This window comes from Malania oleifera, chromosome 12, assembly GCF_029873635.1.
Source record: "Malania oleifera isolate guangnan ecotype guangnan chromosome 12, ASM2987363v1, whole genome shotgun sequence".
NCBI lineage: Eukaryota > Viridiplantae > Streptophyta > Magnoliopsida > Santalales > Ximeniaceae > Malania > Malania oleifera.
Window position 1 is genome coordinate 80,694,108 of NC_080428.1, and position 26,621 is coordinate 80,720,728.

At 35.9% G+C, this 26,621-nt stretch overlaps 1 protein-coding gene across 1 annotated transcript; it reads right to left on the bottom strand.

Annotated features, from left to right (window-relative positions):
• Nucleotides 1-606: 606 nt before the first annotated feature.
• On the bottom strand, nucleotides 607-25,278 carry LOC131144657 (T-complex protein 1 subunit epsilon). Its single transcript, XM_058093432.1, has 9 exons — nucleotides 24,825-25,278; nucleotides 23,934-24,252; nucleotides 22,300-22,648; nucleotides 21,800-21,932; nucleotides 21,646-21,698; nucleotides 5,173-5,275; nucleotides 2,708-2,874; nucleotides 2,515-2,628; nucleotides 607-996 (listed from the first exon to the last, which is right to left on the bottom strand). The coding sequence occupies exons 1-9, from the start codon at nucleotides 25,021-25,023 to the stop codon at nucleotides 826-828; spliced, it is 1,608 nt and encodes a 535-aa protein (XP_057949415.1). The 5' UTR covers nucleotides 25,024-25,278; the 3' UTR covers nucleotides 607-825.
• Between the last annotated feature and the right edge of the window lie 1,343 nt (nucleotides 25,279-26,621).

Genomic DNA, 26,621 nt, shown 5'->3' on the forward strand with positions numbered 1-26,621 from the left:
TCAAGCTGTAATTCTTACTTCGGTCCACGAAATATCTGCCTACCCCTACCCTTTCCTTGTAAGCCTTTTAACAACCACATGAGATCACTGAATCCATGTTACAAGCATCCAAATAATTCTTACCGCCACTCTCATTTTCTTGAAACACTTAACCATCCTTCCATCATCTCTTCTTGTACTAGCATTCATTCCTCAACTTATTTCGAGAAGCTTTCATTCATCTTTTAACTACTTGTTTGGGAGTTTGCAATTTGAAAATTTGTGTCAATTCGAAAAGTATACAATACTTCCTAAACTTAATTTCTTCGTTAAAATTCAAGATTGACATCCTACTCCCAAACACAAATAAAATCTTCTCGCTGTTTGAGACCTCCACTTTCTTTGGTCAACCACTAACATAGATCCTGCATTCATGCATGTTCTCTACAACCAGGTGCAGTGCACAAAACATCTCCCGCGCGTAACATTTACCTAGGATACAGGATACATACCCTAGAAGAGGCAAACTCTATTACAATAATTGCTATGTGGAGAAACATCTTGAGACGGTATCTGCACCTCAACTACGACGGGAGTGAGCATTTGATAAATTTTCAAAAAGCGACAGAAAAATCAAAAATCTACTGAATGCTTTCAGAAACCATGCTACAAACCCCGACAAGTCCAGCTCAAATCTGTAAGCAACACATCTTAATCCCCAGGAAATATGGGTCTATTTAAGTTCCTCGAGAAAAATAGCAGTGGGCAAAACCAAGACAACACGGAGAACAATTGTCTGGTGGAGGCCTAAATCTGACTCATGCTCCAAATATATATATGATAACATCAATAATCAATTGGGGAAATGACATCGTCAATTTTTAGGATCATCTTGACAACTTGTGTGGCCAGCAAGATCTGCTGCTGCTTCCCAATCAAAGTCTCAAACACATTTTGCTCACGCATGTCATTCGTGCCAACATCATTGCAGTCTACCCCGCAGTAGGGATTGTTCTCCTGTAAATTTGACATAAAAGTTTTATTATTAACTACATTGTCTTCGGTGCTATACACGGGCTTGTCGATAAGCAAGTTTTAGTGATTTTACTGAACATATAATTAAAAATTAAACTAATGAGATAAAACATAAGGGAATAGGGAATGAAGAGGGGAAGAAGCTTTTGGGAGAATAGCAATGCTGCACTTGTGATTTTCAACAAATTGCAGTTGAGATCTAATCAAAGCAGAGGAAGATGCAAAATGCGGGGATATGTTTGTATATACATGTGGAAATATAATTATCATAAAAGGAATTACAAAAAAAATTTATAACTTCATCAACTGACTTTCATAACAGCAATAGAGAGGTGGTAATTTTGCACTTAACAGAGAAAACAAAGCAGAAAAAGGGGGGGAAGGAATTTCCAGGTCTAAACAGCACAAATTACCAGACAGTAGAAAAGAAAATAATTTGCCGTAGGTAAAGAAAGAATAATGAATCATGGGAAATCTAAGGGTGTGTTCAGTATCATTTCCACTTTCTGTGTTGATTGATGATAGTAAGGGCGGAGTGGAATCTAAGCTAGAACTTTGGAGAGTCGTATTAGAGTCTAAAGGGTTTAGGATAAGAAGGAATAAGACTGAATATAAAAAATGTAATTTCAGTAATACAAGGAGTAGCAACAGAGAGAAGATTAAATTGGATAAACAAGAGACTAGCAGTACTGATAGATTTAGATATCTTGGATCTATTACGCAAGGTGAAGGGGAAATTGAAGAAAATGTAGTACATAAAATTAAGACAGGTTGGATAAAATGGAGCGCGTCAGGTGTGTTGCGTGATTGTAGAATACCCTTAAAATTAAAAGGAAAGAGTCAGCTATGCTTTATGGTTTAGAATGTTGGGCAACTAAGAAACAACATATACAAAGAATGAAAGTTGTCGAGTTGCGTATGTGGTGGATGAGTGGTTTAACATTAAAAGATAAAGTAAGAAATGAACATATATGCAAAAATTTAGGCATAGCACCAGTTGAAAACAAGATAACAGAAGGGCGACATAGATGGTTTTGGCATTTAAAACGCAGGCCTAGTAGAGCACCTATGAGGAGTGAATTAGTTATGGTTTATGACATGAAAAAGGGTAGAAGTAGACCTAAAATTACTTGGAATGAGGTAGTGAAGAAGGATTTAATAGCCCTTAAATCTAATAGAGGAAAACGGGATACGTGCTTGACTCCATGCCCTTGGAGCAAGGAAATGGTAGGTTAAATGTTAAATGACATTTAAAATTATTAACACACAGGAAAAAATTTTGACACGTATCACAAAGATATTTTGAGGAAAAGGGGAAAATAAAGCAAATAGAACACGTGGCAAAAAAATGCATGGTCATTCTACTTTTATATTATAATATTGATAAAGCAGTTACCCTAAATGTCTGTGTTAAGCACTTAAGCTACATGTGTGTGGATGCCTGCCCATGAGAGAGAGAGAGAGAGAGAGAGAAAGGTGCAGATACTTTGTCCCACTCACCTTAACTTGCTGAGATTTCACTGCCGATAATGTTTCAATGGGTTGGAGGCCACTGTTCTCTGCAAGTGCCATTGGGATAGAATCCAAAGCATCACCAAATGCCCTGATAGCATACTGCACACCAAGGAGAAAAAGGGATTAGCAGAGATTGCATAGAACAGAATAAAAGGATTAAGGGAAAAAAAATTCAAACCTGCTCAACACCAGGATATCTATCAGCAGCTGCCTCAACAGCTATTGAGCAAGAAATCTCAGCTGAGCCACCACCATAAACAATGGAATTGTTACGGATGATATTCCTAGCGACACACAAAGCATCATGTATGCTGCGTTTTGTCTCCTCAACCATCATTTTGTTACCTATTTATCAAAAACACAATAACCTTAGATAAGATCATCTGAATGCCTTCAAGGCCAATCATATTTGATTTTTACTTCTGCTGTAGGAGAATAAAATAGAAATGGAAGTGACTTTCCGGGTGATAATGCTTAATCATTAATTTTTTTAAAAATAACTAAGTGTTCTTTCGGGTTCTTTCTTTTTTGTTTTTATTTCTTCTTTCTCTTTTCCTCTTTTTCTTTCTTTTGTTTTTTTTTTTTTTAAGGAACAGGGGAGGAAGATACAATAATCAATGGGAGCAGAAACCAAGCAGAAAAAGTATCAAGAACAAGCAAACAGCACCCTTCACATACAAAAGAACCGAAGCATGTCACTCTTCCAGCAATTCAATATTAGAAGATCTCCTTTTAAGGCCCATTTGGAACTTGGGGAAACATTAGAAAAAGGAAAGGAAACTGTGAAAGAATCCACTTTCTCATGTTCCATTATCAAAGAAAATAAAATATGGAACAAATCAATGGACAAATTTTGATTCTACACACACTAACATTTGATTTTTCTTAATTTTTTATCATATAGGAGAAGGGGAGCTTAGGCGCAGCGGTAAGATTGTTGCCGAGGGACCTAGAGGTCACAGGTTCAAGGCGTGGAAACAGCCTCTTGCAAAAATGCAAGGTAAGGCTGCGTACTATAGACCCATTGTGGCCCGCCCCTTCCCCGGACCCCCACATACGCAGGAGCTTTGTGCACCGGGCATCTTTTTTTTTTTTTTTTTTTTTTTTTTTTTTTATCATACTGGAACAAAGATTCATTTTTAATAGTATTTGATAGAGAGAAAATAGAATGGAAAATGGATTTCATTTGTATTTTCCTTTCCTTCCCTTTCCTCAAACGAAATCTTTGATCCAAAAGGATCCTTAAAGTTTACTAAAGAGCAGAATGAGGCATGTGCACATGCTCTCAAAATGGACATCCTAATTGTTGCCAATGCTGCAAGGTTCTGTAAACCCATTACAATTTTTCACACAAAAGAAGTAAGGGTTTACCAATAAAACATGCTATACTAATTACCATGCCATTCTGACAGCAGAATCCACAGCATGCTAAATTCATAAACATGCCTAAAAGTTCAGCAAATTATCACACTGTAAAACATGTCATCAGGAACTAAACCATGTCAAAGTTTGAGACAAATTGCATGTACAATTAATGTTACAAACATAATTGTCAAATTGAGATTCGAATTGGGAATCGAAATTCAAATATTAGGAAAGAGAGAATCAGAAATTGAATTGAATCAAATCATAAGATTTGGTATAAATTTCCAAAATCAATTTTACATGCATATATTGGAATATGAACAACAAAAAAATAGTAAAATACATCATATTTTGACCATAAAAAATCATATTTCATGTGAATGCTTTCCCTTAACAAATGAAAAAGTAATGAGTTCAGAAATATTAATATAAAAAATGAACGTTATGCTATTTGAAGGGAAGGAATAAAGAAAAAAAATTAGAACACTGAAATTTTGGTGTTTACCAACAACTAAAAAAAATATTTCATGCATATTCTTCTCTAACTAAAAAGAAGAAAATTAATTAACCTTAAAAAAGATAATAATCGAACAAACTAAGAAAACCAACATTTGAATCTTGACAACACAACATAATGAATTACCACCTTAGACGATGAGTGTTTTGCCCCTTGTTCTCAATGAAAGAACATTATAGTCCTCCTAGAATGATGAATGGTTTTGTGAAGGCAACAAGTACTATATTCACTTCTTTTTTTAGCACAAAACTGGTGAAGACGAGGAATTTAAGGTAATTGTGTAAAAAAGAAAAGCAAAAAAAAAAAAATAGTAGTTTTAAGGATTTTTAATTAGTCAAGTTTATCATGACATGATAGGCCCAGAATCACTCGGATCAAATATCAATTCATAGATTCACAAGGTGAATCAATAGATTTGGCAACGATTCAGTTGTTTTAAGATTTGCTAGTAAGATTTGAATAGATTTGGTGTAGAATTAATAATAATCATCTGAATCGAATCACAAGTTGGGAGATTCTACTTATAATAGTTACAAAAAATTTTGAATGTGAACCACCATCCAATAAACATAAAGTTAGAATGTGCTAAAAATAAAGCACAAATTATAAAGCAAGAATACAGAAACTCCACAGAGATAGATCAAGCACACAACACAGAAAGGAATAGCCTCTCTCATGCTAAGAACTCAGGTATTATCAACCAATATTGGGTGAAACAAAATAATCAAGACAAAAGAAAAGCACAAAAATCATATCCCTACCACCACGAATAAATATGGTTACAGCTCTTGAATTTGCACAGTGTTCAATATACAACATTCGATCCTTTGTTGTGCCAAAGGACTTTTCACGAACTAAACCAGCCTAAGAAAAAAAGATATAAACAAAAATTAGAATTAGCCAATACAAAGTAAGAAGATTTACTTAAAAACATCAGTCCACAAGTAGAACATGAAATAATAATGGGTAAGTTGCAGGCATTTAACAAGCAAAAAGATTTTCCAGCAAGAATATCGCAAATTCTCTTGTAGGAAACATTATGAAATACGTCAGCAGTCCCTAGATAGCATAAACAAGGACGGAACAAAATATTCTTTGAATGCGCAAGTAACTGCATAAACTTGCATTTTATTAATCCAATATATAAGGAAAATGGATTAGGCAGACAGCAGCCAATTGCAGGAGGTAGCCACATGTCAATGTTCAGGCAACGGTTTGGGTTCATTATCCAAGAGGAGGTGTTTCAACAAATCGGAGGTACTGACACAGTCACTCTCTCTCTCTCTCTCTCTCTCCCCTGTTCAAAGAAATGTCAGTCAAGTGGCATTTTTCAGGTGTTCACAGCCCTATGGGAAACAGAGATAGACAGAAGTTTTAAGACAACAGTGAAGTAAAAGGTAAGTGCAATTACCGCTGATGTGTGGGACAAGATTTTGAATACCACTGTTTAGCTATGTGTAGTATGTAGTATGTACCATTTGTTTTCATTTATTTTATCTAACTCTTTCACTTGATCAAATAACTGGAAAAATGTGATCCCTTCAAGAATTGACAGGTTTCTGCTCTCAGTTAAGTGGGATGAGATGTTCCCTAATTCACTCCAGATTTGATTGACCAGCACGGCTTCATATCACTGCCTTATTCTGGTGGATAGTGGAGGTACATCCAAGAGGAAATGTCTTTCCTGATTTGACAAAAGATGACCAAAGAAGCTCTAGAAGAGATATTTAAGGGTGGAATTATTACAATGTGGAAGATCGACCAACTGCTGTAATGCTAAGAAAGTGAACTTGCATGGAGATTTAAAGAGAGATGGATTTTTTGGGAAGTATTTTCAATGATATTAAAGAGCAAGAGTGAAGGTTGAAAGAGGTAATCTCTCAGTGGAAGAGAAAGCTAGAAGAAAGAAACCTGTAGGGGCAGAAAACCAAGAGGTTTATGACTCTCAAAAAGAGTATATACTGGTTGTTTCGCCCTGATATAGGGCAGAAGTGTAGTTCCCTAAAGAGACGAAGGTTTGCAATTGATTTTGTGATTCAAGCCTGATTCGAGGATATAAGTGGGGATTGTATTTCCCAACCCTAAGTGCTGCTACGCTTAACATAGAATCCACTCCAAATCAGCCCCGAATATAAACAAATTAATATGCAAATATGTGTGGGTCTGTGTTTGTGGGCTCGTATGTATTCTTTAGTGTATTATTTCCGATGGTATGACATGAATGAAGCTAAAAAGTAGTACTTTTCTGAATTGAATATGAAGGGAACTGCTCAAATTTGGTGGAGTAAACAAAGGGAGATCTTTAAAAGGAGGAGATTTGGTGAGGGTACAACGTGGGATGAGATGAAGTGAGCCATATAGAAGCAATTTGTGCCTCCCAATTATCAGCAGCATGTTCATCTCCAGCTCTTTGATTTGAAGCAAGAAGAAAAGACAATGATTGAGTACATTAGTAGATTCTATCATTTGGATTCTCGTGCCGATATAAAATGGAAAGAGGACATTATGATAGCTTTGTACAGAGAAGGTTTGAAGCCAGCTATTGCCTCCAAACTTACTGCATGCCGTCTCATTACAGTCGGCGATGCAACACAGATTGCTGCTCAGATTGAGGAGGGACATGTAACGTAATCCTCCTAGAACTACATCAGCTCTTCGGCTTGAGAAGAGTACTAGTGGAGTTGTACGAAAGAAGACAGTAGAGTTGAGCAATTAGGTAAAGGTGTTCAGACTAATACCTCTAGAAAGACTCCTGAGCATTCCGGAACAACTTCTAAGAGCCAACTATCACTTGAATTCTTTAAATGTCAAGGTTTTGGACATCGTGTTGCACAATGTCCTAACCAATTCATGGTTGTTGCAGAAAAAGAAGAAGAAAATGATGATGATACTCAAGTAGTTGAAATTGAAATAGAAATTCCAAGTGACTTAGACGATGATGGCAATAGAGAACCTGTTTAGTGCTTTGACATCTGCTCTCTTCCCACAAGATTAAAGAGATAAGGGATTGGAGGTGGACTAGCATCTTTCAAACTCAAGTGATATGCCAAAAGACAGCTGTGTCCTTTGATTATTGATCCTGGTAGTTGCACAAATGTAGTTTCTGAAGAAGCTGTGAAGAAGTTAAATTTGGAAGTTGAGCCTCATCCTGAACCATACAAAATTGCTTAGGTGAATAATACCAACTTGAAGGTCCATGATCGCTACTTACTTTCAAGAATGATTCCACTATGGAGACGGTGCAATGTGACATCCTTCCTCTCAAAATTTGTCATATCCTTGAGTCAACCTCAGTTATTTGACAGGAAGGTGAAGCATGATGGATGTGAGAATTCTTATTCCCTCTCTATTGACAACAAGGAGTATAAGTTGAGGTCATCACGAATTCCTCCATTCACCAAGTTGAAATGTACTGTTGGTTCCTTTCTTACAAAACAAGATGATTCTATTCATGGTGATGGACTCCTACATGCTTTCCCGAACTCGATGGAGCGAGTTCTTTTCAGAAGGAGGGAATTGATGTAGTACGAAAAGCAGCTATTTGGATGGATCATTTCGACCCAATTAGGAGGCCTATGTCAAAGAATAAGGTGAATGATTTATTGGGTATAAAACCCAAATGTGCTTAGTTAGTTAGTTGTTTAAGTATGTGTGCAGTTTGCTTGTATTAGGATTATTTATGTTGAGGGCTTGTTTGTAGTCATTGTGCATTCTAGGGGTATGTTTGTAATGCAATGTAATTTTGGGGGTATGTGTGTAATTTCAAGTGTTTAGAGGATTTCTTATAAATAGTGTGTGAAAGCCATGATGTAGGCAGTTATTGATGAATTTGAATTGGAATTGAACGTGAGTTCCCCCCTGGTATCTCCTCTCTCCTCCCTTTCCCTTTCCTTCCTCTCTTCTAATTTTTTCTAAATTATCCCATGGCGCAGAATCTTGATGCTGCCCCTGCATCACAATATAAGCATATTCAAGCTTTTAAAAGCATAAAGGCTTCGCCAACTTTTAATAATTTTTTTTAACTCTTGGCCCAACAGTTTCAGAAGGATCTTGTGCGACAGGTATGGGGTATACCAACTATGCTCCAAGGCGAATTTGGGCAGGTGGGTTGAGTCCTTTGAGGGGCCAGGTTCGGTTATATCCTCCTGCTCTAAGTACATCCCATTTACAAACCTAATAATAACCTGGTTCTACTACAAGATCACTCATGGACAAAGAACAAGAAGCTTATATCCAAATCTAAAGTGATAAACTATTTAGGAGACTTCTGATGGGGTTGTTAGCTTCTACAAGCAGTTATGCACCAACACAACAAACTCCTGGCCACTTGATGTGCTCGAATTTGGTGAGAAGGACAGGGCTTTGATTGAAAGGGAGTGGAAGCTGCCCTCAACACTTGTTAGGGGGTAAAGCACTTGAAAACCTGATGAGATGTCAATGGAGTTCTTTCAAACACTCATGGAACACATTAAAAACATTCAATGACCACCTCCACTGGGAGGGATCATTTACGAGAATCTATAATGCATTAAAACCACTTTCACAGTGTTCATTCGAAACCAGGGATTTCAGACCGTAAGCTTGAGAGGGCATGTTTATAAATTAAAAGCTAGTAGTTTTTTCTCAAAACAAAGGATACAATTGGTGAGCTGGTTTCTCAAACACAATATACCTTTTGCCATGTAGACAGATTTTGGATGTGGTCCTAGAGGCAAATGAGTATAAGGACTAGTGTGCAGGAAAGAAAGCTAAAGAAACTAAAAAATCAGGATTTTAAAACTTTGGTAAGAATGGGGTAGGAGTCATGGTAGACAGACCTAAAAGATAGTGTTGCAGATGTTAAAGAAGTAGGGTATAATATCATAAAAATTAAGATGGTCTTGGGTCAATAGATAATAAATGAAATTAGTGCTAATGCTCCTCAAATAGGCTTAGCAGAAATCCTTAAAAACATTTTTTTTTTTTTTGGGGGAAGAGTTAAATACTGAGAAAATATTCATAGGAGCGTATGAAAATGGATACATTATAAAGGACAATAAAGGTTATGAGAGGATACATGAAGGACATGGATATGGAGATAAAAAAACGAGACCAGAGATGATCCTAAACATTGCCAAGTCATTTGATCTTATTACAATGAATAAAAGCTTTAAGATAAGGGAAGAACACTTAATAACCTTCAAACATAAGACAAAATAAAATCAAACTGATTTTTTCTTAACTAGGATGATAAATAGTTTAGCATGCATGGATTGTAAAAAATTATCCCAAGTAAAAGTTTAACCACACAACATAGAGTTCTAGTGCTAGATATATTTATTAAAAAAACATAAGAGACTGTGTAAAATAAAACAATGCAAAAGAACTAGGTAGTGGTACCTAAAGGAAGAATATATAATAAAATTTAAAAATAAAATGATCAAGGAAGGTGATTGGACAAAAGGGGATAGTGTCAATGCAAACACTCTTTCGAGTAGGATAGCTAGCTCTACTCATGGTTTTAAATAACAGCCGTAAGCATAACGGCCGTCACATAACGAAATTCAAGGCCCCAATATCGATACAGACCGCTATAGTGGTGAGGAAAATAAATCACGGCCATAACCGGTGTAATGCTTCCGTTACGGCCAGTTACACCACCATTCCCTGCCAAGATCCCTATACACTGAAAAATACCTCATTTATTCCTGATTTTTCCGAGTTTTGCCGCAATTCTCCCTCTCCCCAAGGTCGTCCACCTTAGATACAGTGATCTATGACTGCCAAAACAGAAATTTGTGCTTGAAATCGCCATATGAAGGTGATCTACTGCATCCCCTTCCTTTTGTTTGAAATTTCATCCATTTGGGAAGAAATTTGTGGATGTTTGGAAGTGATTTGGGTAGATTTGAGTAAGAAATCAAGCTAGAAACTTGGGGTTTGAGTAGATCCAAAGAGGGTTTGAGCTTTGAAGAGGGTTCAGGAATGGGAGACGCTCTGTGTTCGTGAGTTCTCGACTTCCTGTTCGTGGTCTTGCCTATTGCCAGCATGTTCAATTTATTCCAACCCCCTTTTTTTTTGCTAAAGCAAGTTACGCAGCTTATTAGCTTAACTAATTAATTTGCTACTTATGACTTAAGCTTAAACAATGCTTATAGCATAAGTGCTTAATTAATTAATTTGCTACTTACAGCTTAAGCTTATGCAATGTTTATAACTTAACTACTTCAACTTCCTACTTAGTACTTAGTTACTTATACTTTTAATTGCTCATTTGCTACGCAATAGCTTAACTAATTAATTTGCTTTATGGGCCTACATTGCCTAATCCCTAATGGCCTAGATTGTGATGCTTCGTTACTGATATTTTGAATATTAGAATTTAAAAATTAAAATTATGGCCTAAATTGCTATACTTAGCTATTGATATTTAGAGAATTTAAAAATTAAAATTGTTAGAAGATACAAAAGAATATGTAACTGCCAAGTATTAACTACTAAGTATTAAATACAATGAAACAGCTATCTGTTTAGTCTTAAATTGCTTAATGGGCCTAAATTGCCTAACCCCTAATGTCCCAAACATTTATGCTTGCTTAATTATTGACTTATTGCTATTTTGAATAGGAAAAATTTAAAATTAAATTTCTAGAAAATGATAAAATTATATGGAACTATTAGAAGTAACTATTTCACTGACTGATGCTAATGAATTTCATGTGCATGTATAATTGTATATTAACTCATTTTATGTCTCTAATTAATTAGTTTCTATTTTCAGTTACGTTTCTAAATTTTTTAATCATTAAAGTAGTGGAAGGTATTAAAAAAATGACTTTTCCTGTAAACAGTGCACTAAAATTAATTTAAAAATCATGTTGCATATTAAAAAGAATTTGTTCATCGAATAAAAGTTATCAAAATTCATTAAAAATAATGTTTTAAAAAATTCCATGCTTATTCTTCAATTTTGGCATGGTTGTGCTTGCATGGAAAAAAATCATGGCCGCTACGACCGCTTCATGTTACATAACATCTGCTTCTCCCGCATCCCACGATACCCACGATCGTGATGCAACTTTACCCGCAACCGCGATTTAAAACATTGGCTCTATTAAAAAGATAACAAAAGAGATTTTGGATGAATCTAGAGCAAAGTTCTCAACTAGTAAAGGAAGGTGGTGATGGGATCAAGGTGTCCAAAAATTTGTAAAGACAAAAAAATTGGTATAAACATGGCAAGGAAAACTTCTAAAAGTATAAAGAGGCAAGAAAAGATGCAAAAAGAGTCATTAGTAAATTTAAATATAGAGCATATAGTAATTTATACAAAAGATTAGATACAAAAAAAAAAAATGGAAAGCAACATATTTAAACTTGCTAGAGCTAAAAAAAATAAAGAACAAGAACTTAGGTAATATAGAGTGTATAAAAAATGAGGATGATAGTGTCTCAGTTAAAGAAGAAAACATAAAAGAAGACAAAGAAGTTACGTCAATTAGATATTTAATGAAAACTACGTAGAAGGCTTAAACTTAGATATAAAATTTGCATATTAGAGCTAATGAAGTTAAATTTGCATTAAAAAAAGTGAAAAATGGAAAAGCTACGGGAATGGATAACATCCAAATCAAATTTAGGAAATGCTTAGATGATAACATGTTTAACCACTTGATTTAACACAATTATAAAAGCTAAGAAAATGTCAAATGAATGGAGGAATAACACTTTAATACCTATATACGAAAACAAAGGAGATATTCAAAATTGTAATAACTATTGTGGGATCCTTATGAGTCCTACAATGAAACTATAGCGAAAATGTAATTGAATAAAGAAGAAGGTTAGAAACGAAACTCTAAAAAATCAATTTAGTTTTATCCTAGGAGATCAATCACAAAAGTTAGATATCTTTTAAGAATACTAATGGTAAAGTTTAGGGAAAAGAAAAGGTACTTAAATATGGTCTTCATTGACTTATAAAAAGCTTATGATAATGCATCTAAGGAAGTTATATGGCGGGGAGTATGGAGAAGGTACACTAATGTCATTAAGGATATGTACAATAGAATAATGACTAGCCTTAGGACCATAGGTGGAGAATCTAGGGAATTTCCAATCATAATAGGTATACATCAAGGATCTTCTTACAGCACTTATCTTTTTGCACTAGTGACGGACAAACCTACTAGGAGTATCCAAAATGAAGATCCAGTGGGTTGATTGCAAATGATATTGTCTTGATTAATGAAACTATGGGATGAGTAGAATCTAAGTTAGAATTATAGAGAAAAGCTTTAGAATGTAGAGGTTTTAAAATAAGTAAAAATAAAACAGTATATATAAAATGTAATTTCAATGATAGGAGGAATATTGGAGAAATATTGAACTCGATAGTTAAGAAATTAATAGCACTAGTAATTTTTGAACTCATGGATCTATTATGCAAGTTAAAGGAGAAATTGAAGAAGATGCTATGCATAGAGTTAAACAAGGAGGGTAAAATAAGAAGTGCTTCGGCGTGTGTAGTAGAATACCCTTAAAATTAAAAGGAAAATTTTATAGGATGGCTATGAGACCCTACTATGCTATATGGATCAAAATGTTGGGCAACTAAGAAACAACATATCCAAAAGGTAAAGGTTGTTGAAATGAGAATGCTAAGGTTGATGAGTGGTATATCGTAAAAAGATAAATTAAGGAATGAACATATTCATAATAGGTTAGACATAGAATTTCTAGAAGATAAGATGAGGGAGAGATGGCTTAGATGATTTGAGCATGTGCAATGTCGGCCAAATAAAGCACCAACGAGGAGTTAGCTAGTGACCCTTAGTGGCAATAGAAGGGGTAGGGCAGACCTAGAGTAAGTAGGAATGAGAGGATTTTTTTAATAGCCAGAAGAAATTGCCCAAGATTGCTTAAATTGGGGGAAAAAGATTCATGTAGCTAACCAGACCTAATGGTACTTAAGGCTTGGTTTGTGGTCGATGTATGGAAAATCTTTCAAAAATGTTTAGAAAAAGGAAAATTATCCCAGTTTGAGAAGCAAGGAACCTGAAGCAACTTGATTCTAAAGCTTCACATAAGGCCAAAGCCATGTTGTTGAAAGATTAGGCTTGCAGGGGTGGAAGAGGCATTATCTATCAGAAGAAGACAAGCTAACCTTAATCAAGAAAATATTATATAGCTTATCAACTTCCAACATTGGGAAAGTTGAAATGAGGAAACAAAATTCCATTTCCATTCAATTGAATGGAATTTTGAGCATTCCTCAATCAGAGATGGAGAGGCCAGCGTTTTGAGGCAGTTTGCAATCAGGCCCTATTGGCTTAAGGAGAGGAGGTTTCATGGAACTCAGTTATTGTGAAGTAGTTTAGGCTTGCAAATGGGGGCTAGTTCTCTGTTGAGGTTAGGATTTCCCATAGTTTCCAGCTCTGGAAAAGTACTGTATCATAAATGGTGAAAATGGGTTTTTCAAATTTATTGTGTTTGTTAGTAGGCATGGGAATAGAATCAAGGAGGATGATTTGGTGGCTAATGTGGTCCCTATTGGGGAGACTGGTAGCGGCTTGAGACCTGTCTTCTAGAAGAGAAGTCCAAGACTCTGTGTTGGAAGCAGAGACCTTCCTAGGGCCTCACGCAAAACTAAAATCAACAATCATTTGGAAGATACCATCAAATGGGGGGTGGTGAAACTTTGTTCTCAGTCAAAACTTTCCCACAACCAACCAAGAGGAAGGGGGGCAGCTACTTATGCCTGGAAGGCTGTGCCAGTGAGCTAAAGCTCCCAAAAAATTTGTTTCATTCACTTGCAAAGCAGCTTGGGAATCCATCCTTGTAAGAGATAATCTGAGAATTGGAAGTAAACTTTGTGAACTGGTACTAAATGTGGAAACATACGAAAAGCACAAATAACTTCAACGAAAATGTGCATATAATAAAAATTCATGTATCCAGCAAATGTGTATGTGCATATCAAATGAGAAGTGTGCAAATGTTCAAGATGTCTTCTCAAGAGATGTCCATCCCAACTATGTTCAATTATACAAAACTTGACTTCACAATAATCACAAGGTAGAACCTGTTATAAATGTGCACTACATTGTATAGGATTCTCAAAAACTTACTGTTTGATATCGACTCCCTTTCCTAGCTTATTTGCGTACATTTCAACATGCACATGGGCTTGTATATACACAGAGATGTGTGCAGATATTCAAGATGTTACTCATCCCATGGTTTTAAATAACGGCCGTTACGCTACACATAACGGAAATCTGAAGCCCCGAAACCAATACGGGCCGATAATGCGGTTCGGAAAAAATTCATAGCCATAACGGCCGTTACGTAGGCGTAACGGCACGTAACGGCCGATACCCCAACGTTACACGTCGTAACGTCCGTTACATGGCCGACAGGTCGCAGATTCGCTGAAGGCTTTCTGCTGCAAGCAGCAGGCAGCAGCGCTGCTTTCCCCCTCTCCCCAGTCCCCACACCCATCTGCCATTCAAAGGGTAAAATGGAAAGTTACAAACTGACCTTGAAAATTTGTTGGGCGAAGCAAAAAGAAGGCTTTGAAGCCTGAGAGTGAGCACACCGAGGCTACCGAGCAGATCTACTCATCTTTGCACTTCGCAGCCTTCCAGGACTCAGGAATTGCAGACTTGCAGTTCCAGCAACTTGGCGAGTCACCGGCGACGGCGACAGGTCTGCAGCAGCTCCGCCAGTCGTCGCAGTCGGCACCTTCCTCCGCTAGTCGTCGCAGTCGCCACCAGCCAGCCTCTCGATTTCAGCTTCGGAGCTTGGAGTCATCGCTGCTTCGTGCTTCGCAGCCTTCGCTCCTTCGAGGCTCCTCCGAGTTCCCTCGAATCCCTCCCCTCTCTCGGTCTGACTCGACTCCCAGGCCCCAGCGTATGAGACACTCTAACACTAACACTCAACACCCACAGAACTTTTCATTATGTTTTTTTTTTTTAAATTATATTTTGTTGCACCCACAGCACTTTTCATTCTATTTTTTTTTTTAAATTATATTTTGTTGTAAAATAGGTTTGTTAAATTGAATTTAAAAAAAAAAGTAATTTAATAGAGTAAAAAATTAGAAATCATTAATAATTATGTAAAATAAAATTTCCTTAATTTATAAATATTTTAATTGTATTATATTTTTTGAAAGATAATTATGAAAATTAATTCCATGACATAGCAAGCAATTATTAATAGTATATAATTAATATTTTTTAAGGTTAGTAAATAATTAATATTTACCAATAATAATTGAAGCCTTTTTTATAATAATATTTGAATATCCTATTATCCACTACTGCATTCACCATCTAAACAAAGCATTAAAATAATGTATGTACACAAGACATCCATGTGATGGCATTTTATATTATCTAGGCTTAATTGAGCTCTATTTTTCACCATTCTTAAAGAATTCCAAGGAATACTCTGCACAATTATTATAATATTTAGTCTTAGGATTTGCCAAACTTATAGAAATAAAATTAATTCATGGCACCAATTGGATAACATACTATTTATGTCAGCAGGACAAAGTGGTCATTTTGATAAAGAAGATATCATATTCACTCCCATCTATTGAAAAAATATTAAATAATATTCATATTATAAAAGAAAAAAAAATTAAATAACATCTGTCACCCATTTTATGTTACATGTGTATACTTGCCATTTCTTGAGTAGGGTGACCCTGTTTATTAATATTTTTTAAGTTTTAAAACATCATTTTGACCTTAAATTTAAAATTAGGTAAAATAAATGTTTACATCTATTTTTTGTTTTTAGTTATCAAATAAAATAAAAATTGATAACTTAATAAAAAAAAAATTAACCTAATAGTTAATACATTAATAAATCTGATTTTTACTAATTACTATTGGAATTTGTAGAAAATTTTAATTTTAATCCATATACTGAGAAAATGCTTAAAATATTAAATAGTCAATTTGTAATATATGGATCTCTATTTGTGATGCTGTGATGTATATGAAAGTAGAGCAAAAATATTTTTCACTTTTAAAATTACAATGTTAATTTCTTATAGTTATAAATGAAAATAAAATCAAGCTATAAAAAATAATGAAAATATCTTTTTAAAGATAAAGGAATATATTTTTTTTGTAATAAAATATCTAATATTTTATAATTTTGTTTATTTAAATATAAAAATAATAAACATTACTTATTATTTTTAATCAAATATTATACTTTATTTTTACGTAATAAGTATTTAAAATTAGGACTATTTAGTACTTATTATTTAATATTTACTAAATTACTAATTATATTATTCCTGCCATTGTAGGAAGGTTGTAACTTTGTATTTTCTTTATATTTTGTGTAGAGATCATCAAATTAAGTCTATCAATATGTCACGTGATAGAGGAAATAAAAACTTACCTAGTAAGGATATTGGATGGCATTTTGGTACTGCGGTGGACGGTAATAGACATGTTATTATGTGTAAGTTAAGTGAGAAGATAATCAAAGGGGGCATTACACGCTTGAAACAACACTTGGCACATAAAAAGGGTCAAGTAGCTGGATGCTCAAATGTGACCACACAAGTAAGTGAACAAATGATGAAACATCTACAACAGTATGCTGAGAAGAAAAGAGATAAAAAAAAAAGGCAAGAAGAAGCAGAAGCCCAAATTAGAGGAGATTTTGAGAATTTGAGCGATGAAGAAGATTTGGAAGAAGAAAGTATGAGATTTGCTCGACAAGAAAGCATGCGATCACAACAACAATGGGAAGAGAGACAAAGATTTCGAGCAAGAACAACTGGAAGGGGTAATATTTATGAAGAGGGAGGTGGCTCTGCAGTGGTGCTACCAATGGTTTCAATAGAGCAGGAGCTCGATCTTATAGTGATCGAGAAGCTGGAGGTAGTGGACGACAATGGATCAATCCTGATGCCCCTGAAGCTAGACTAAAGGCAATGGATCCTATTTTAGAAAGAAGCAAGAGTGCGAAACAACCAAAAATCAACACAGAGTTACTGAAAGGTTTAAGAAGTAAATTAGGAAAAGCAGTTGGAAAATTCCTAATTTATAATCGGATTCCAGCCTATGCTTGATATTGCTGCAAAGGTTGGAAAGGGGGTGAAGGGTCCATCACCCTATGAGATATCTGAAATTTATTTGGAGCAAGAGTATCAAGAAATGAAAAATTATATAGCTTTTTTGCTGGAATTTGAAAGGAGAGAGGTGTAACACTTATGTGTGATGGTTGGTCAAGACCAACTAAAAAACACATTATAAACTTTTTAGTTTATTGCAAGAGGCACCGTGTTTCACAAATCAATTGATGCCTCTAATGTGCCAAGCAGAACAGCTGAACATTATTTCAAGTAATTTTCTAATTTTAATTGTATATGCAAATAGTATTATGGACTTGCATGTTTTTAATTAAATAGTAGTAATTATTGAATCTATAATTTCATTTCAGATTAATGGACGAGGTGGTTGAAGAAATTGGAGAGGAGAATGTTATCCAAATAGTGACTGATAATGAAGCTGCAATGAAGGCATGAGGAAAATTATTAATGCAGAAGAGGCCCAATCTCTACTGGACAGCATGTGCAGCTCATTGCATAAACCTTATTCTTGAAGATATTGGTAAGAAAAGTAACGTGAAGAAGGTGTTAGAAGATGCAAGAACAATAACCTCATTTATTTACAACCACACATGAACAGTGAATTTCATGAAGAAATTCACAAATAATAGAGAGTTACTTCGCCCTGCCATCACTCGATTTGCCACAAATTTCATTGCTTTGGAGACTATTGTCAGGCATAAACAAGCACTAAGGGAAATGTTTACATCTGATGCTTGGAAAAACTCAAGGTTTGGAATGGCAAAATCAGACCCAGCATATGATTAAAAGAAAATTATCTTAGGCAAAGAGTTTTGGCAAAACGCCTCTAATATAATTAAAGTGCAAGAACCCTTGGTGAAAGTTCTTAAATTGGTTGATGGTGATGAAAAACCAACCATGGGCTTCATATACGAGACAATTGATAGGGCAAAGTTGGCCATTCAAAAAGATCGCCGGTTTTACAAAGACTATTGGAAAATTATTGACAACCGGTGGAGTTTTCAGTTGCACCAAGATTTGCACGCTGCTGGTAAGTGTAAATCAAATACAATTTCTTATTATTTTAACTTTTAAATTATGCATAGTTGCATTAGAAAACTATTGATTAATATGTTTCTAAATTTAATTGTAGGGTATTTTTTGAACCCACAATTTCTTTATGGTGCCCCACCCTCCCCTAAAGTTGCTAGAGAAGTCATGGATGGAGTTAAAAAAGTGATAACCAAGTTGGTACCCGATATAGATACTCAAATTCGGGCTATTAATCAAGTAAGTATTGGTTCCATTAAATTGAATAATGAATTGTTCTAGTATTCTGTAATACTTTTAAGAATAATTATTAATACATTTAATTAATTAATTATATTTCACAATCATCCTTTTTTAGTTGTTGCTATATCGAGATAGGCAGAAGACTTTTGGAACCCCGTTGGCTCAAAGGACAATGAAACAAACAAATCCTAGTAAATATGGCTATATAGCTAAATAATGGAGAATTACTCTATTTTCTCTCTTTGTGTTCAAATTTGACTTTTGAAATACGCTATACTAACATAAAACTCTTTTTAATTATTTATGCAGCTGAATGGTGGATTCATTATGGCTTGTGTGCTCCTAAGCTCCAAAGAATAGCAATTAGAGTTCTTAGCCAGACCACATCAGCTTCGAACTGTGAGCGTAATTGGAGCACCTTTAGCCTCATCCATAGGAAAACAAGAAATAGATTAAAGTACATGAGACTACAAAAACTTGTTTTCGTACATTACAACATGAGGTTAAAGTTAAGACGTACAATGAGAAAAAGCCAACGAGAAATTGAAGAGGGTTTCAATCCTATCAATTTGGACTACATTTTCGAAGAAGATGATCCTTTAAGTCAATGGTTAGAGGAGAGAGAGACACCACTACTCGACGGTCAGGACAATTCAAATTGGTTAAATGAAGAGGTTGGTGGTACTACAGAAGGAGATGATCAACCACCAATAAACGCGCATGATGATTCAAGTTCAAGCCCTGAACGTACACAAAGTGATGACAATCTTGGTTTGAGCCCACCAAGTGATGATGATGGTAATAGTGGTGCTAGAGCTGGGGTTGGGGGGGGTGGAAGTGGTGGTGGTGGAGGCGGCGGTGTAGAATATAATTATGGATATGATACAGGGACATCATTTGGAAGGGATATATATCCTTCTGATCCTTATGGACTACATGACATACCTGAAAATTATGACTTGGGTATTCCTCCAGGGAACCAATCTTCACAACCCAGGAGAAGGAATGCTCGTGGTGACCCTAGCGATTCTACTAAAGATTCATATGGTGTGGTTCGTAGTTTGGTTTAGATGGTTCATCATCACAATCATATGGATCTCATCCAGCATATCCACATTATGCATCTCGTGACTCACATTTTTATCCCAGTGGATCAGGAATCTCAGGATCTAGTGAGTCTTCTTCTACACACTACCCAGAGCCAGCCCCTGCCCCAACTTATAGACATTATTCAGGAGAATTTTCATCACCAGTACATTTTCAAGAGCAACAACAAAATGACGCAAACTTGGGTTCATTCAACTATGTATTTCCACAAGGATGGGGAGATAATTTCCCATCCCAATCTCAAGATACAGATGCAAATTATGAAGACCCTCCACGTCATTCTTTTTGGTGGTGACATGTGTTATGTTATAAATTTGTAATATTGTATTCATGTATTTTCAACTATTTATTGATATTTGATATTAATTACTTTTTAAATTCATGTATGTGTAATGTGTATATTAAGTATTAAGTTTATTGAGTATTGATTCATTTTTAGTAACTTTATGACTTTAATTAATTGATTCTTACATTTCTACATCCTTTTACTCATTAAAGTAATGTAAACTATAAAAAAAATATGCTTTTTTTTGTAAACAGCGCACTAAAATTAATATAAAAATCATAATGCCTATTAAAAAGCATTTGTAGGTTGAATGAAAGCCTTCAAAATTCATTAAAAATCATGTATTAATGGATTTCATGCTTATTTTTAAATTTTGGCATGGTTGTGCATGCATGAAAAAAATTTACGACTGTTACGCCCGCTTCCTGTTACGTAACACCCGCGTCTCCCACGACCCGCGACCGTTTCGCGACGTTACCCGCGACCGCGATTTCGAACCATGGTCTCATCCTAACCCATTCGTCCTCAGTCAGTACTATCATTTACAATATGGGTCCTTGATGCATTTATTTCTATCTTGAATTTTCTTCTCAATATATACGTATCCATCCCAGCATCCTTATTCCAGCTAAACTCAACTCTACAGTAACCCCATGCATCCATCACTCATTTTGCTTACTCAAGACATGTTACACAAGCACACTTTACGATACAAGATTCAACCTACCAAATAACTTCTCTTCAGTAAGAACTAACAACTCCATTCACACAACTGATTCGCAAACATTCCCACTTTTCCAAAAAATCAACCCATAAATCATTTTCCTCTAAACAACACCGCCTTTACGTCATATCCAATTTTGATACCGCTATTTTCTTTACGCTATCATTAATTTCAATCATTTACACTTGTGTAATTGGGGCGTAATTGAAAATTTACAAGGAATGATGGTGCAAAAATAAAGAGGACTTTAGTGATAACTTATAGCTCCCTCATAATTACCTTCCTTCAAAACTAATTGGCCACTGCTCATGCAGGATTACAACTGTACAGCCACCACAAAAACCTTGCTACATCATAATTTGTGACCAGCCTTACAGCACAAACATGAATTTTTTCTTCATTCTTTGTTGTTTGACAGATTTTTCTCAACACAGAGCAACAATGCAAAGCATCAGTATTCTAAGCACAAAGACAGCTCTTGTCAAGGTCCACTGTCAATCTTTACAATTCCTGTTTCTGCCAAAATTTCATAAACAATGCATACCGTGTTTTCTATCTATAACCAACTTATACTACAACCTTATTCAAGTCATTTCTCCATGAGTTCTGCCATTTACTCCGATTTGTCAATTAATACTATGTCACCAGCTACATTCACTAGATAGAGAAGGAAAATACATCTTCCTTGATATATTATTGTCTACAGAAGAAAGAGAAAATAAATGTAGAAGACATACCTTTCCTAACTTTTCTGGAGTCAATTCTTGGAACCTTGGCACAATTCTCCCCCCTACAAAGATACAACAAGGTTGTAGTGTGAATAAAAACAGAGTAAAAAAGATAGCAACTGTAATAAGTAATATAAGTATAGAAATCTGAATTCATTCAAACCTGTGGCTATTGCTATCAACTCCAACTCTACACCACCAACCCAACGGACAGCAGGCAAATTTCTATGCATTAACAAATGATTTGCTTCATCATCAAACCCCCATTGACAGATGACCAAGGTGGCACCAACATCCTGTAACTCAAGTCAGAATCAGGAGTATATAAGATATACATCTACATCCCAGCTTAATGATCACAGAAGAAAATTACCCATACAATCAAAAGGAAACAGATCTGAGACAAATTCATAAAAGAAGGGCAGCCTAGTGCACAAAGGTCCCGCATATGTGGCATTCAGAGAAGGGACGGACCACAGTGGGTCTATAGTACGCAGCCTTACCTTGATTTTTTGCAAGAGGCTATTTCCACACTTCAAACCCATGACCTCCAAGGCATGCGGTGACAACTTTACCATTGCACCTAGGCTACCCTTATCTGAGTCAAATTCATAAATATGAAAATATATATAATATTAAATACATGCGATCAGCTAACCCCACCTTGCATTTTTTAACCATGTCATCAAAGTACTGCTGCTCTTGTTCACGCAAGGTCTGGAACTTTTCAACTGTATCAATATCAACCTTATGCTTAGTCTTTGGCTTTGGTGGCTCAAAAGGGCAAGTCAATATAGCAATTTTTGCATCTTCAATTTGCTTTGGCATCTGTGGATGGCTCATATCCTTGTCAACAATTATCCCATATATAAGTTCAGTATCTTCCAGCTTCCCCCCAACTTTGCCTTCAACTTTAATCATATCTAAGTTAACATCCTTCCTCTCTAAATCAGCAACAGCCAGAACAGCTTTAACAGCAATTTCTGCCAAACTGCGCTTGCATCGATTCACACTGCAATGTAAAGTACAATGGCTGTTTTACATTCACATCTACCTAAAACATCTAACAGTACAATCACTTCAAAAGTTGCTCTGATGTCGTCATGAGTCTATAACAATGTCATTAGTCATGTAAATTACATAATCATCTAAAAGTAGCTGTATTATCATCATGGCAAATGTATTTAATCATGGGTAATTTCAAGCAAAAAAAAAAACATACAATTCAAAATAAAATAAAATTACAATTGCCATTACCATTCCTAATACACCAATTTCCAAAGTATCCACCGCCCATTCACGTCAATAACTTTTGCATCCCAGAAAAAGCTATTGGATATCAAAATAAAATTGGCAGTTCACCAAAGTCAAAAAAGAGCTCATGAACAGTGTTCACCCAACTCTGACTCTAGGAGCTATTTCTCTTCCGGAAAGAAATAAGTTTGGATTAACTAAAAAGTAAAAGTTAGGGTTCTCTACCTAATTAAATGCAGCCATCGCCCAACATCATACTCCCTAAGCTCACATAGCCATCACTGCATTATAATTCTTCGTTTGATCTTAATTTCTGCATTGCAATCTAGAAAAAGCTATTGGATATCAAAATAAAATTGGCAGGTTCACCCATGTCAAAAAGAGCTCGTGAACAGTGTTCACCCAACTCTTGAGTCTAAGAGTTATTTCTATGGTGAAAAGAAACTAGTGTGGATCAACTAAAAAGTAAAAAATTAGAGTTCTCTCCCTAACTAATGCAGCTTTCACCCATCATCGCATTCCCTAAACTCATACAGCCATCAATGCATTCTAATTCTTTGTTTGATCTCAATTTCTGCATCAAAATTTAGGCTTCAATTAATAAAGAAAACTAACTCCTACAGCATAGAACTACCTCAATGTCCACTTACCGTGGGCAAACAGTCCACAAACCCATGTCTAAGACAGGGAGGGCAGCCAATGACAAATTTTTTTCTAGTAAAAGAGACAGGAAATGTTCTAGAAAATGGAAAGGAAAGATAAAGAATTTGTCACTAAGCTATCATTAAACTTCAACTTTAAACAAAACGAATCTATGAATGAATGGCAATGAATAAGACAGGAAACAAACAAATAAATAAATAAATCAAGCAAGAAACAAATTGTGGACAAATTCTCATTATAAACAGGAGATAATTAGCATGCTGTGGAATGTTAATGAAATACCATTCTACTCTCCTAGAGAAATATGGCAAGAACACAAAATATTTTTATGCCAATGACCATGTGAAAGCATGTTGGAGGACTACAAAGGGGTGACTTACATCTTTGAGGATAAAGTAGTCATGCAAGTTTGAACCAAAGGCTCTATATTTGTAACTCCAAAATCAAACTTCTGAGCTATGTGCTCTAAATGTTCAACTGCTATCCTTGAAGCCATTTCAAAGCCCTCTGCAATCCGAATGGGATGAATACCACGTTCTAATAAACGTTCAGCCTGCTCTAGAAGCGCACCGGCCATAACAACTACTCCTGTTGTGCCATCACCAATTTCATAGTCCTGACTCCGAGATAGTTCAACCATTAGCTTCGCTATCTGATTGTCAACATCCATCTGCTCCAAAATTGTTGCCCCATCATTTGCTGATAACAATACATTTGTAAAAAGTTAGTTAACCCAGAAGCTAAAAGATCCTAAAAGGAATAATTTTTTTAACCATGGAGTAGCGGAAAAATCATTTTTTTTTTAATTTTCCAAGCCATGAAAGAGAAGCCAAAGAGTACTGTTTGTGAAAGGTTAATCACAATAATTTGCATAAGAACTGACTTGTTCAGCTCTAAAAGACGCCACAAACCAGCAAGATGCTAGGAGAAATGAATCGGTTTTGAACCTCGGATAAGAATCTCAAAGAACAACTAATCCATATGCGAGATACTTGCCCATACCTTCAAGAATACAATGGCTACAACTACAACATTTTAAAGCCTCGTTATGCCATTTTCTAGATAAACTGGTTTAACTACTTCACTGTTTTCCAAGCAACGAACGAAATCACATTTGGGATCATTACAGCCTCCTCTAATAACCCTAATAAATCTACACCAAAACTTCATTGCCAATTCACAAGCCATAGATCAACAAGAAAATAAAGAATCAAAGCCCTAAACAAGCCCAAGTTCGAGACATTCGTGGAGTAAGAGAATGGTAAACTAACTGATAGTGACATCGCCGTCGGGGCTTTGAAGCATCTTGTCCATTCCCTTGGGACCGAGGGAAGTCCGGAGGATGCGAGCAACGGCTTTTCCGGCGGAAATGTTGGCTTTCTGAGCATCCAAACCCCTCAACCTGCTCTTCTGCTCCTGCTCCTTTATTATTATGAAAGGTCGTCCGAACTCGTCGAACGCTAACGCCATTTTCTTCCACTTTCTTTCTTCTTCCTTCCTCGCTTTCCACGCAGCAACTACCTGATCGAAGAATTCGACGGCGGAGACAGAAGGGAAAGTAGAGAGAGGGATAGAGTGATGATGAAACAGAGGTGCGTAGAAGCTTTGAGAAGTAAATAGCTGTCTTCGAACTGGGGCGCTGTGCTTCCAAAGCCCTAATAAGACCCGGAACAAGGTACTCGGATCCGATTTTGATCCATTTACCCGATTATCCCCTGCGTGTTTGGCCTTTCCTAGGCGTAAATCATTTTAAAAATTGAACAAAACCTTCAAATTATATTTAGGGAGTATGAATTCAGACTTTGAATTGAATTTAGGTAAATTTTAATAAATTTTAAGATAATTTTGTATTTCATTTTATTCCAATTCAATGCAACTCCAAATCTCATGTCTCTCTAAACATAAGATTATATTATACTTGAATAAAATAAAATATATAATTATATTAATCTTTTAAAAAAAATTACACAAATCTAAATTTAAAATTTGAAATTCATACTCTCAAATGTAACTTTAAAATAATTTATATTTTTTGAAAAGGCTATAATTTATAGCATGAATTTTTTAAATGATAAAAGTTTATATTTTTTATGTTCATCTATTTATACCCGCACAGTTGTGCTAGAACCACGAGACACGTGAGCTGAGCTGGATAGGCGTGAGCTGCAAGTTGGAGACGCGTTCGCAAGCTGTAAACAGCAGCCATTTATTTTAGATGAATGTAATTCCTGAGTTTTGATTTATTGTGCTTTATTGTGATTAATTATCAGTTACCTATAAATAGAGAAACTGTTGAGAGATAGTATGTACAGAGAAAAGCATAGAAGTAGAAGAGAGTGTGAGGAAGAGATAAGAGAGGCCTGAGAGAATTGTATTTTCTTTCCCAACAGTTTAAGTGAATTGTGGTGTGCTCCAAAGACGTAGGTCGAATTTGACCAAACCACGTAAATTTCTGGTGTCTCAATTTTTCTGATTGCTCACAGGGTCCTAACAAGTGGTATTAGAGACTGATTTAGAGTAGAAAGGTCAGATTAGAGTTTTTCACCGAAATCAGAGCTCTGTTCAGTGGCTCAAAATTGAAATTTGAGGCCACTATCACGTTCACCTCGCCGAGACAAAGCCAACGGTGCAAGCCAAAGCTCGAAAGGAGTTCAGAGTGGTTCGTGACCACGCCAACACGCACTTTCTCGGAGTGGTTCGTGTCCTCACGCGCCATCGCACACCGATGACCTGCCGGCCACGCGTTTTCCTCACCCGGCCACCTTGACCCGACCCGGCGACCCGCTCCAGACTCGGACCAACCTGATCCCCGCTCCAGACCCGAACCGCACCCGACCGAATTCGTATCCGATCTAACCCGACCAGTCCACGTCAGCGGCGTATTGTCAGCATCGTGTCAGCTACCACGTCATCTGCCACGTTAGTAGTGGGACCCACTGACTCTGCCAGCAGGTGGGCCCCACGATGCCATGTCAACAGTGGACCCCACACCTACCACGTCAACAACCATTGACCAAATTTGATTAGGTTTGACCTAATATTTGATTGGGTTTTTCGGAGTTATTTTG

Bases quoted from the DNA above. Each gene is read 5' to 3' on its own strand.
- LOC131144657 (XM_058093432.1), bottom strand. From the start codon at position 25,023: ATGGCGTTAGCGTTCGACGAGTTCGGACGACCTTTCATAATAATAAAG. The intron at 22,649-23,933 runs GTAAGTCACCCC...TTTACATTGCAG, and splicing joins ACTACTTTATCCTCAAAGAT to TGTGAATCGATGCAAGCGCA. The intron at 21,933-22,299 runs GTGGGGTTAGCT...CTTGAGTTACAG, and splicing joins ACATGGTTAAAAAATGCAAG to GATGTTGGTGCCACCTTGGT.